We start from the raw sequence: 12,351 nt of genomic DNA, 5'->3' as shown, positions 1-12,351 counted from the left end.
GGCGTTTGAGCAGTTTTCAAAGATAAAGCCTCAACGTCATAGTATGAACAAAGATAGTGAATCTCAATCTTTAAAAAATGTATAAAAATGCCTTTTTTTATTAAAACGAGTATTCAGGCTAAGAAGCTACTTCAAGCGAAAACGGAAGTCGAAAGGGGTTAAACATCTAGCGCTTCCTTACTTAACTCTTGGGTTAAACAAAATTAAGCATGCTAGCGGCAGCAGGAGGAGGAGGTACAGAGTAGGCGACTTCCCATTCTGGAAAGACCTTTTTAACGTTAATTCATCACCGTGAGCTGGGCAGTTTTAACACCTCAAGAAATATGACAGGGGAGACCTCCAGAGCGGTAAAGAAACCATATTTTAAGACGTTTGCTCGGTTCAGGCAGAAATTCGCTTATTGACTAAAAGCTAACTGTAATTAGCTGTCATGTTAGCTAATGGACTTGTGTTAGATGACTAACTCATTCAGTTCAAATGAAAATATTAATTTACTTGTTGAATTAGCAAGGTTCTATTTTAAAAATTTCTGCCTTGGCTTGAAGTCCTGTTTTATTTTAGCAGATGACAGGAACTGGAACATTAATACTCAAAGCAAAACTCCGCGCTGTTACACTGAGTCGTTCATTGTAGTGACTAGAAGCAGATTCCTCACATTTACCCTTCTCAGTGTATGTCAGCGACGGAAAGCCCTGTTTGATATGTCAGTGCCCAGGTCATTGACATCACCGCTATCTGTACATCAATTTGTCAGCTGTAGAGACATTTTGTCCCTCAGAAGCAGACAGCGAACAAAAACAACATGCTATTGGCCTTGCTGAAGACCCCCTCTCCTACACACACACACACACACACACATACACATCTTCTTCATCCTTCTCCTCACACAAACACGTGTATACTCGTGATTTTACTAAAAAAAGAAACACAATCTGATCCTATTATGTCAGTAAATGCCTCACCAGAGTCCAGCGTTCATCCACTGCCACTAACCCAGATACCTGGTTAGAAGTCAGTTAACATGTAGGCTGCAACGATGAGATGGAAACATCACACAGATGTGATGGTAAAGGCATGCTCATCTCATGCTCTGCTTCTTCTGTAGTTAAGATTATGTCGGCATCATATGGCTTTGCTACGAAGATATCCTCATCCTGGCTCATCGCTCCAAATAACCAGATCCTTCAGCTCAGTCAGGTACCAAAAACCTTTTGAGTCATGATCTTCTAATCTTGGCAATGCCCAAGATTGAAGATGTCAAACTAATAAAATGGGACTGTTTTTATTCTTTCCAGGGAGGGTAAGCACAGAGGGCTGTTATGGAAAACTCTCGTTGGCCTCTCTGTTGGCGTGCCTGTTGCGGTGGCTGTTCAGTATGCTGTGTCAGACCCCAGAGAGAAGAGGAAGATGAAGATTGTGATTGAGGGATTTGGTCGTTTCTGCAGGTTTGTCTTTATTTTTTTTATTGGTGATTGAACAGGCAATTCTTGGTTTGTGTTCATGCACACAGAGGGAGGTGATCAGTGAGAAGCTTCCTTGGATTTTTAACTTTAAAACTTATTTAAAGCACATGCATGTAATCCAGAAATGTCATTTACAATATAATTTAATTCTGATCAAATCTGCATTTCTCCTGCAGTTTTTGGTGTATGTTTAGAAAAATGTAAATAAGAAAAGGTGAAGGGAAACTGTGAAAAAAGAAACACTTTGACTTGTGCACAAAAAAGTTCACGTTAATGTTTTGCCTTACTTACTAGTAATTCCCAGAGAACAATGTCTACGATCCCTCTTCTGGATGCCCCCTGCAGTTTTATTATTTTATTTATTATTTTTAAATTTTCTTGCTGATTAGCATTCAGCTACTCACTGCTGGAGTAGTTGAAGCCCCTATTAGTGTAGAAAATTTGGTGCCCAGTGCAGTACATGTTTTAAAGTCCTGACGGTGTCCTGCATCACTGCCTGAACCACCACCCTGCTAGTATTAATGTTGACTTTACCAGTTAACGTCCGTGTTTTCTGGCTGCTGTGAGCAACAAGCTCTTTAGCAGTCACATTTTGCCAAAAAAACAACTTACTAACAAGTAAGTTAGCAGATTGATTGTAACTGATTCCAGGTTTGAGAATTTTCAGTGGCCTCATTTAACCAGAAATGAGGGTCAGTCTGTAAAAATATGGCGTAAATTGTCACTAGCTTGATCCAGACACCTTAACCACTCAGCCTTTAAGTCATCAGTTTCCTTTTCATCCAATTATCTCCCTCTGATTTCTTTTCAAAACGGTTAGTTCAAGTCTAAGCAACTTTAGGGGAAAAGTGTTTCTCATCAAAGCCTTAACAGCTAAACACAGTCAGTGCAGGTTGAATCTCTTCAGTCACATGACCTTCTCCATGTCCTGGGAACACCAAACATCTGCAGTAAGAACTGAGTGTACTTCTGTCTCTTCTTAATTCACAAGAATGATTATAGTAACCTTAGCTGATATAACGGGAACCTGCAGGGTGGAACAAATCTAAGTGAAATATTAATCATGAGTTTTCTCTTTGCTTTTGCTCTGAGATGATCAACGTTAATTTTATAAGCTCAGACTGTAAATTGGGATGAGTCTGAGAGGCGTTTAGAGCCCTGCAGAGCAACACAGAGTGTTGGCCTTAGCATGATCAATTAAAACAGCTTGTTTACATTTTAAATATTATTTTGTTGTTAATATGCTCTGAGTAAGCTGTGCAGCTGGACACCAAAACATCACAGCTGGATGAGGGGAAATGTCAAGGTCAGGAAAACAGCAACATGTCAGAGCGCTTTCTGCAGCGCCTGCGAGATTACAGACGAATCTGTGGGTAGAAATCACGTTCAGAACCTTATTTCAGAGGTTAAAATTCACCACGTCAGTTCCCTAAATAGGAAAATGAATCATGCAGGTAACAAAACACGAGCTGAAAAGACACGTCTATAAACGAGCAGATATTGGTATTTCTTTACACTTTTTAGGTTTTCTCATATGACATGTTGCAGAAATGCTGAGCAGTGTTCAGGAAACAGGGTCATTGTGTGGAGTCAGAATATGTTTTACATCTGAAAATTACAGAGAAAGCTGCAGAAACCACCATGTCTGAATTTAATTTAGTATTTTATTTATTTGTTGTTATTCTTTTTTAAAATTATTTGTTTATAATATTTAATATATTTGATATTTAGTGGAATATATAATTAATAATTTAATTTAATTTAATTTAATTTAATTTAATTTAATTTAATTTAATTTAATTTAATTTAATTTAGCTGGCTTTGTTTAAGTTTTAAGTTTAAACACTTAGACTCCAGTTGTTGTTTCTTCAACTTGTATGTCTTCATACCAAAATAAATGTACAGGCAAAAAACAAAAAAAGAAAAAAAAAAAAAAACAGATATGTTCATACACAAAAGAAATGTTTGTACAACTTAATCTTCGTACATTTTGTTATGATTGTGGCTTTTATTTTCAGCTGTATCATCATCTTTAGACCTACAGCTTCTGCTTTGAAATGATGACTAAAGACACACCTCTGTTTCCTCATCTCAGCTGAATCTGACTAAATAAAGCAAAACAAACAAAATTCATGGACTCAAGCATATCACAAAGACCACGTCCAGCTCCTGGCTATGATGGTTCAGGTTTTACTGTCCAACGTGGTTCAAACTCAGGTTTCAGTTTCAACCAAACTCGTCAGGTGGAGGCTGTGTATTCAGCAGCGTTGGTTTGTCTGTCTGTTAGCAGACAGACAAAATTTAAAAACAAACAAACAAAAAAAAGCACTGTCTCTAGCTCTACAGGACAGCACCTGGTCCACCTGGACTCACAGCAGTATGACGACCACTTAATGACGTCCCTCCTGTTTGAATTCTTGCTTGTGTTATTACTCTCACATGTAAGTCACTTTGGAGAAAAGCCAAATGACTGTAGAATAGAAATTTTCAGTAAATCTCAGAAATGGAACAAGTGATTAGATTTTCGGGGTGGTCTGGATCACTGCTTGGATCCAGGAAGTTTTTAAGGATTCTTTACTGTACTTTACTCAAAGATAATGCTCACAATCATTGGTGCAAAAAAAAACAATGACTTTCTTTGTCTCTATAGCAACATTACAGCTACATAGAACAGTTGTCACAAATATTAAAGTATAAATACAAGAAACAAAGAGCAAAAAAAACCTGTTAAATTGAATAAAAGACATTTGTACAATAAAACAAAGTGCTTTGAATGAGGCATGACAAAGAATCTTCTTACATAAGATCCAACAGTTACTGTCATATGAACAGAGTTCAGTCATTGTGCTGATCGGCCAATCAGAGCGATCTCTCACTGACGGGTCAGACTTGTTGTGGACAGGCTTGAGATGGACCAGATTTTCCCAGCATCCAACTGGTCGGCTCAGTGTAGAAAGCCAGTGGCGTCGGACTGGGGGGAGTTAACGGTACTGTTTACTCAGGGCTCACTGCAGGGTGGGGGCTCTTGAAATCCTGAAATGAAAAGGTTTTTTGATTTCCTTTTTAAAATTTCTAATTAATAATTTGATAGTGAAAGTCAGTTTGCCCGAATGAAGGTGCAGAGGGAATGAATTTTGATCTAATAATAATAGATGCCCTTTGAGGGCCCCGTCACCCCTCGTAAATGGTTTAGTCCACAGTCTAGTTGGTTTAACCAAGTTACGAAGCCAGACAGCCAGAGGAAAAAGTCATGTGCTTCCCAAAGAAAAGGAAGACTGGACACCAGGACAGGGAGCTAAGAAAATGAAGTGAGGGGCAGCAGCTTCTTTTTAATCTCTTAAAGAAGAAGTGAGCAGCACGTGAACTAACACATGGGTTGAGCTGAAAGCAGCAGATTAATTATTGTCAGAAATTAGAAATTTAGAACCACAAATTATTTGATTTCATGGAACTCTCAATAAAAACACAGCTTCACTTTGTATGGATATTTTAGTCCTTTCCCAGTGATCAATCACGACGTGTGGTATCAATGGATTCCTCGTAATTCCAGGATTGTGGAGATTCCACTGACATCATGTTAACTCGAATAGCACCAGATCCCAAAGTCTGTCATTTTGATAACAGATGGTCTGCCATCATTTCCAGGTCCATCATCATGTCCAGATGATCACTGAGGAAGCGAGACAAGATGAGCTCATGTAGGCAGTTTTTCAGTCTACAGTCAATCAGATGTCGTCTGCATGTCATTCAGCTCTGCAGAGGCCTGGTAACGAGCCAGTCGTTTGATTCAGGTGTGTTGGAGAAGGGTTGCATCTAAAAGTTGCAGGATGGTAGATCTCAAGGACCGGACTTGGGCACCCATGATCTAGCTTGTATGGGATGTGTCCTCCTTGTGGCAGAGAGTGAGATGTAGAAGATGCAGGTAGTGAGGAGGCTGAGGAGAGGAAAGAGGATCAGGAAGACAGCGAGAGGCTGAGCAATGCAAAAGAGGTCTACCAGATGAGCCAGGACTCTGGCCAGACGAAGCCAGAGGTTAAACTTCGATCATATTTTTATCATCTTTGTTTTATAAAGTATGTGTGAGAACTTTTGATCACATAGGGGCCCGATGAGATGGTTGTGCGATGAATCTTGTGCTGCGTCCTTGTGCAAAGGCCCAACTAGAGCTCATGAACGAGATCACTCTGATTGGCTGATCAGCATACTGAGGGAACTCTGTAGCACATAAATGTGACAAACTGTTATTTTTCAAAACATGAAGCTCATACATGTACAGCAAATCCCACATGATGTGATAATTGCATTAAAACACTTTTTTTCATTTTAGAAACTGAACCTGAACTAACAACAATCTAACGTTTTACCAATGTTGCTTCAGTAATGTTTTTTTTATACATCTGTGAGGTGTTTAAGTCCTCATTGATATATAAAGATCATATATAGATTATTGTTTCAGTTAAAGCTGGATATGTGCTTGAACATCAGGACACCCAGCAGGATGGTTTGGTCGATTTGTTGTAGCAGAACCTTTTAAAGGCACTTGATTATAATCCTGTTTATTATTAGTGGTGAGGTTTTTCCCTAAGGCCCTGTTTACACCACAGTGTTTTCACACAAAATGCATTTTTTGGAAAAAAAAAAAAAAAACATTTACACAACAGCGGGATGAAAACTTTCCGTGCAGGAGAAAAAGCAAACAGGAACAGAAATGATGTAATATGCATGCCAGGCCTCTAGTGGGCAGTGAAGCTTTGTTTCCCAGGTGTGCGATGCCTCCATTAAGATCACAAAATGCAACACAACAACAGAAGCGTTGCGTGTGAAGTGCTGGTTATCTGGCGTGTGTAACCTCTGCGTCTTTGCTGACACCATAGATACTCTACCAAAAACGGATTTTGCTTACGGTTTATTCTAACCAAAATTCTATTACCATGGAAACAAGAGGCCAGAACACAACAAAACTTTTGCGTTTCGCTGTCTCAGCATTGTGGTGTAAAGCACACCACGATGATCCCTTTTATATAAATGTCTAGGACGTGCTGCCAGTGAGAGCATGTAGTCTGATCGGTGTGTCCTCAGGTCTCTCTCTGTGGGAATATTCATCTCTGTGGATTACTGGTGGACCACCAACGTGTCTCTTCGTGGAGTGGATGAGGTAAGCTTTTCATCTGTGAACTTTTTACTGCCAGACTATCAATTCCAGGTGATTTTGTTTTGTTTCAATTGGCGCTCTGTGGACAGTCATGTCTTTCTTCTTTCCTCCCCTGCCAGAGCAGCCCATCCTTCCTGAGCCAGATGTCAGCCTGCCACCAGAGGGCAGCAGAGTGCATGGTGGAGGGCGCTATAAGGAATGGAGGGATATACATCAAACTGGGCCAGGGTCTGTGTTCCTTCAACCACCTGCTGCCCCCTGAGTACATCCGCACACTGCAGGTCCTGGAGGACAAGGCCTTGAACCGGAGGTACAAAGAGGTGAGAGCTGCAGCACCAACAAGGTACGCCGGGTAGCAAAGCAAGAACAACTTGTAACTTCTTGCATCTGTGTTTTGTGTCTGCAACAGGTGGATGCTCTCTTCCAGGAAGACTTTGACAAAACTCCAGAGCAGCTTTTCAAAACGTTCGACTATGAGCCCATAGCTGCAGCCAGCTTGGCTCAGGTGCACAAGGCAGAGCTGTTCAACGGGACCCCCGTCGCTGTGAAGGTGATCAATCAGACTTTAATTAGTGAGAGTTTCTGACACGAATAATGTTTTGTCATCGTTGGAGGGGGAAACACTCCATAGTGTATATGGCTGAAAGCATGTTTTGTCGCATTCAGGTGCAGTATATTGACCTCAGGGATCGGTTCGATGGCGATATCAGAACATTGGAGATCCTGCTGGATATCGTTAAGTTCATGCACCCCAGTTTTGGATTTCGATGGGTCCTCAAGGTCAGGAAATGGTCAAAGGGTTTGCTCATGTTGGGTGTTAACGTTTTTCCTGGATGATTTATTCTTAACAAGACAACAGGAAGTACTTTTATTCACACCTAACATCAAAATATAATTAGTTGTGTCACTATTTTACAATACAATAACTGCAAACGGTACAATCAACACAGTAAACACGTTACAGCAGACCACCCACCAGTGAGGCTGAGCGAGGGTGAGCTGGTTAGTACAGTCACCTCACATCAAGAAGGTTGTCTGGCTGCTTCCAGCCTCCCGGTAACATTGAATTAGATGAAGTCCAGCCTTCTGTTAATCAGCTGATCAAGCATTAACAGGCCTGGCCATGTTAACGTGTTATTATCCGGTTAACGCATTAATTAATGAATGCTGAAAAGGATTTTTTTCACACGTTGACACAGTTTTTTTTTTTTTTTTTTTTTATTTCCTCAAAGTCTGTTGCTCAGTCCCTCTGAATACATAGACCCCAACGGGTCCCAGAATGGATGGTTCTGGTTAGGGGTGGTCGTCTCATCCATGGGTGGATTACTGCAGTTATCACCTGAACCAGTCTCTGTCTACGTCTTCACATGGGGAACCAAGCTTTCATTAATTAAAACCATTTCCTGAAGTTCTGTGCTAGTTTCATAGAATTACTACGGCAGAAAAATCCATTTACAGTGTTCCTTTATTTTGTTTTAAAAAGTTGTAAGATAACTTTTGTACTTGCTAAACAAGCGATTAAAAGAGCTTAAATGTTTAAGCTCAGTGAGCTGCGTATAGCTGTGGTGTTTTATTTTGAAGGGTCAGAGAGGAAGTGTTGCCCTGTTGGACTATTGATTGATGGTGTTCAAACATCCCTCCAGGTGTTCAGTTTGCCAGCTGCATGGAAGCTGACGGGAAGCAGTAAAAACGTCCAGCCGGTCTTTCCATGCATTAACCTTTACTCTTGTCTCTGCAGGACTTGAAGGGAACTCTGGCTCAAGAGCTGGACTTCGAGAACGAGGCCAGGAACTCGGAGCGGTGCGCAGAGGAGCTGAAGCACTTTAAATTCATAGTTATACCCAAAGTCTTCTGGGAGCAAACCAGTAAGGTGAGCTTTTTACCTACCAGACACAGTGTCTGTGCTTTACCACTGTCCACCGTCATCACCGGTTTTATCTTTTCTTTCCCAAAACAAAGAGGGTGTTGACGGCGGAGTTTTGTCACGGCTGTAAGATCAACAACGTGGAAGAAATTAAGCGTCAAGGAATAAGTTTGAAAGATGTAAGACGATCACGCATCATGATTGGACCAATGTTTATTTACATGTTATCTGGACAACTCATCACTTGTTTGTTTCTCAGACTGCAGATAAGCTGATCAGAACATTTGCAGAGCAGATTTTCTACACCGGTTTCATCCACGCAGACCCTCATCCTGGAAACGGTTGGTACAACACGTGGGGGATGATAGCCTTTAAAACTGTTTATATTTCCCAGTTTCTAATAGAAACCAGTATTCTTCAAGTTTATAGAAGATCGGATTTTATCCTACAGAACCATAAAACAGGCAAACAAACGGAGTCTGGTGCTGTTATCACAGCAAAATCATTTCTAGACTAGATGACCTCTCAGCAGCTCTATCAGTCTGAAACTCGTCTTCCTTGTAAAACTGGGAGGGATGACATATTTTGGGCCAACAGCTCGTCAACATGGCCGGGTTGAGATGAATGTCGTCATGGTTGATTATTAAATGGATCACGTTATTTGTCTTGTTTCTGTTTTGCAAATATATAGAAAATCTCATTTTAAAAAGCTGTTTGACTTGAGTCTGATAACCTTAATACGGAGCCCAAAAGGGGACAGTGAGTAAAAAACATAAATATTGATTTCTCATGTTCACTAGAAATCTGGTACGCAGTGAATGTCCTTTGCACACAGGAGACCAATCCATGCTTTTCAGTCAGCTTTATGGAAATAGCAATATGGGAGCTAACTGAGCTGTACGGGGTGTCATGTAACTCATTTATTAAAAAAACAAAACAGAAAACTGGAAATTATTACAAAATGAGTAGATATTGAATTTGTTTTTGTCTTATTTAATAGACCCCTATATCTTTTTTCCTCAGATGTTCTTGGTCGTCCACTCCTCTTTATCCAGCACTGTCCCTGTCTCCTTAAGTTTTGCACAAAGTGATGGACATGATGGTGGATGTCTTCTGTAATTAATCTTGTAGTTTTGCTTAGTCTGTGTTTATTATGTTTCAATAAACCACAATACAAATTGTGACTTTTCTTCAGGAGTAGCCTTTTTTTAGGGTTTTATTTAGCAGAACCTCTGTCAACAACATGGTACCTGACATACATAAACGTGATTAAAAACTTTTATAACCACAGTACAAAGCGAGAATAATGCCCAACGTGCCCAGCCCTAGTACATATACATTATATCTCCACACAGACAAGATGGAGGAGATGTTACCTTGTGAATGAAATGTTCTATAAATGAGAAATAAAGTCAAACCATCCTTTTCTCTTGTAGTTCTGGTTAGACGAGGTCCTGACAAAAAGGCGGAGTTGGTGCTGTTGGACCACGGCCTTTACGAATACCTCAGTCAGTGGTGAGTGCTGGATGAGTCTGTTCCATGAAAACATCCAGAGATGTGTTGAGCAGCTCTAACCTCCACCTTTGACCTCAGTGACAGAGAGGCGCTGTGTAAACTGTGGCGGGCTATCATCCTAAGAGACGAGGCGGCGATGAAGAAGTACTCCACTGCGCTCGGAGTCGAAGGTGAGGAGCCTTAATGGCAAAGGTCCCCATTGATGTTGGGCTCTAAGCTGATATTTTTTTTACAGCAACTTCCTTACCCTGCAGAGTACTTCCTGTTCAGTGAGATGCTGCTGCAGCGACCAATCAACATGCACAAGCTAGGTCTGTCCAACATCCTGAGCAAAGAGGAGACGGTCTACATGCGCGACATGGCCATCAACCGCTTTGAGAGCATCATGCAGGTGCTGAAGTTGATGCCTCGGCCCATGCTGCTGGTCTTCAGGAACATCAACACGGTCCGGAGCATCAACATCACTCTGGGAGCGCCGGTGGACCGCTACTTCGTCATGGCCAAGAGGTTCGCTCAGTTTTGATTTCCAGTCATCACAAATTCGCCTCCCATGAAGAAATCACTGCAGGTTATCTTTACATAGTGACAGGAGCAAAAATAACTCCGAGCAGATTACTGTGGCGATATAAAGAATGAGCCAGCATTGAGATACCAGCTGGTTTTCATGCCGTTCTTACCACTTACTGATCAGCGTGTGCTGGTGCTGTTGAGAAAACCGGCTCATCACCAGTTTGGGCTTTTTTTTTTTCCAGTATTGCACCTTCAAGGTCTTTCATAACAAAGTCAACCCTGTCATTTTTTATTTGTCTTCCAAGTAGCCTGATTTAATCTTGAGCAAAAATTCTGCAACTTTCTGAAGGTCTCTCAGCTTTTTCTATAAACATTTTCAGTTTTTTTTTTAAATTCTTACTCATTTTCAGTCCAGTCCTTCTACCTGTTTGAAATAAATGTTCTTAAGCCACTCAACACTGACCTATGAAATATTCAAGCATAAAAGAGGGCCTGAGCCGACACATAACAGAAAACTTTAGATTGTATCTTTAGACACTTTGCTACCAGCGGACTCTCACGTAGACGCATCATTTGTTCTCATTTCTTCAGTTGCATCTATGAAAACTACCAAGTTTCACATAAAGTAGTATTTTTGCACAAATAAGGTGATTTCCAAAAAGCTTTTAGCAAAAAACTTAACATATCTCAGCATAGTTTGTGATGTGTATTTAAAGAAAATCTCAGGAAAATGTAAAAGTAAAAGACAGAAGATGATGTGAGGATGAAAAAATTGTCTTAAGCAGATAAAGGGGATCTGAAATTAATGTCCTCAAGAAGTGAGAATAAATCCAACAAAGGACCTAAGAGATACATGAAGAAGCCATTCTGAAGGAGGGAAAAACAGGGAGAAAAGGCTGATAAATGATCCCTAAATGACACAAAACCTGGACTGAAAATCAGCAGCAACAGGTCTGATGGAGGAATAGGTCCTCCCAGATCCCGGACCTGAACAGGTCTGATGGAGGGACGAATCCTCCCTGGTTTGTTTCTTTCGCTGTCAGCTGTTCTGCTCAGCGCTGCCCCCACGATTGCCATAAATGGGTCTTAAGTACTGATGTGGGAACCATCCTGCTGGAAGTCAATCATGTTCCATACCTCCTTGTTTTTCCAGTGCGGTGCGAGGCTGGGGGAAGATCCAAGCAGAAAAGGAGGGAATTCTGCCCCGGCTGTGGATCTTCCGCTGGTGGAGGACAACATGGGAAAACCTTAAATTTGAAGTAGCTTTAAGGTGCGTATAAATGTAAATGGTGGGAATTAAACCATAACCATCAGATTGATCAAATGAACTCCTCCTACAGATCAGAGATGGCCATGATGGGCCTGACACGAGCCTTCCTAAAGCTCCTGGAGACGTTGGGTTTCACAACGCTGGATGCAGACTTGTACGAGTACCTCAGATAGCAACGTCTCAGAGCTTTTTTTTTTACCTGTTGTAGCAGCTGGACATGCTGCTGGTTCTGGTGCAATTTATGAAAACACCAAATTACAGTGTCGGGATGGGCGAGCGGCTGGACTTCGGTGCACCGAGCCCGACCTAAGACACAACCCAGCTGTTTTTAAACCATTTTTAGTTAATTTCAGGACAACTTAAAAAAAAAAACTAGTGATGTTATATTTTATATAAGTCGAACAATCCTGTATAAACAATGTGGAACCGAGTCTGTGCAATCTCTATGTATGTACGTAGCTACGAAACAAAGACACAACTGACCAAACTTCAGTGTTTCAGCCTCTTTGTCTGTAACTCGGCAGTTAAAGGAACAGTCCTCCTAAAATAATGCTTGATTAAATGTTTTACCTCTCAG

The 12,351-nt window shown here is 40.9% G+C and overlaps 1 protein-coding gene across 2 annotated transcripts; it reads left to right on the top strand.

Moving 5' to 3' along the window:
* Positions 1-217: 217 nt before the first annotated feature.
* On the top strand, positions 218-12,345 carry adck5 (aarF domain containing kinase 5). Of its 2 annotated transcripts, XM_042011945.1 has the most exons (15): positions 218-347; positions 1,106-1,197; positions 1,296-1,445; positions 6,543-6,618; positions 6,735-6,935; positions 7,025-7,165; positions 7,282-7,395; positions 8,354-8,485; positions 8,575-8,658; positions 8,739-8,820; positions 9,916-9,994; positions 10,073-10,164; positions 10,249-10,501; positions 11,658-11,774; positions 11,845-12,345. In XM_042011945.1, the coding sequence occupies exons 1-15, from the start codon at positions 324-326 to the stop codon at positions 11,945-11,947; spliced, it is 1,740 nt and encodes a 579-aa protein (XP_041867879.1). In that variant the 5' UTR covers positions 218-323; the 3' UTR covers positions 11,948-12,345. The 2 variants fall into 2 exon arrangements, with proteins under 2 accessions (XP_041867879.1, XP_041867880.1); XM_042011946.1 differs by lacking the exons at positions 218-347; positions 1,106-1,197; positions 1,296-1,445 and adding an exon at positions 3,787-3,904.
* The last annotated feature ends 6 nt before the right edge of the window (positions 12,346-12,351 follow it).

The sequence above is a fragment of the Melanotaenia boesemani genome, chromosome 17 (assembly GCF_017639745.1).
Source record: "Melanotaenia boesemani isolate fMelBoe1 chromosome 17, fMelBoe1.pri, whole genome shotgun sequence".
Lineage (NCBI taxonomy): Eukaryota > Metazoa > Chordata > Actinopteri > Atheriniformes > Melanotaeniidae > Melanotaenia > Melanotaenia boesemani.
Note: the sequence above shows the minus strand (reverse complement) of the source record. Positions and strands in the feature narration are given on the sequence as shown.

Coding starts and splice junctions, on each gene's coding strand:
- adck5 (XM_042011945.1), top strand. CDS start 324: ATGACAGGGGAGACCTCCAGAGCG. Junction 6,619..6,734: donor CTCTTCGTGGAGTGGATGAG/GTAAGCTTTTCA, acceptor CTCCCCTGCCAG/AGCAGCCCATCCTTCCTGAG. Junction 10,165..10,248: donor CACTGCGCTCGGAGTCGAAG/GTGAGGAGCCTT, acceptor CTTACCCTGCAG/AGTACTTCCTGTTCAGTGAG.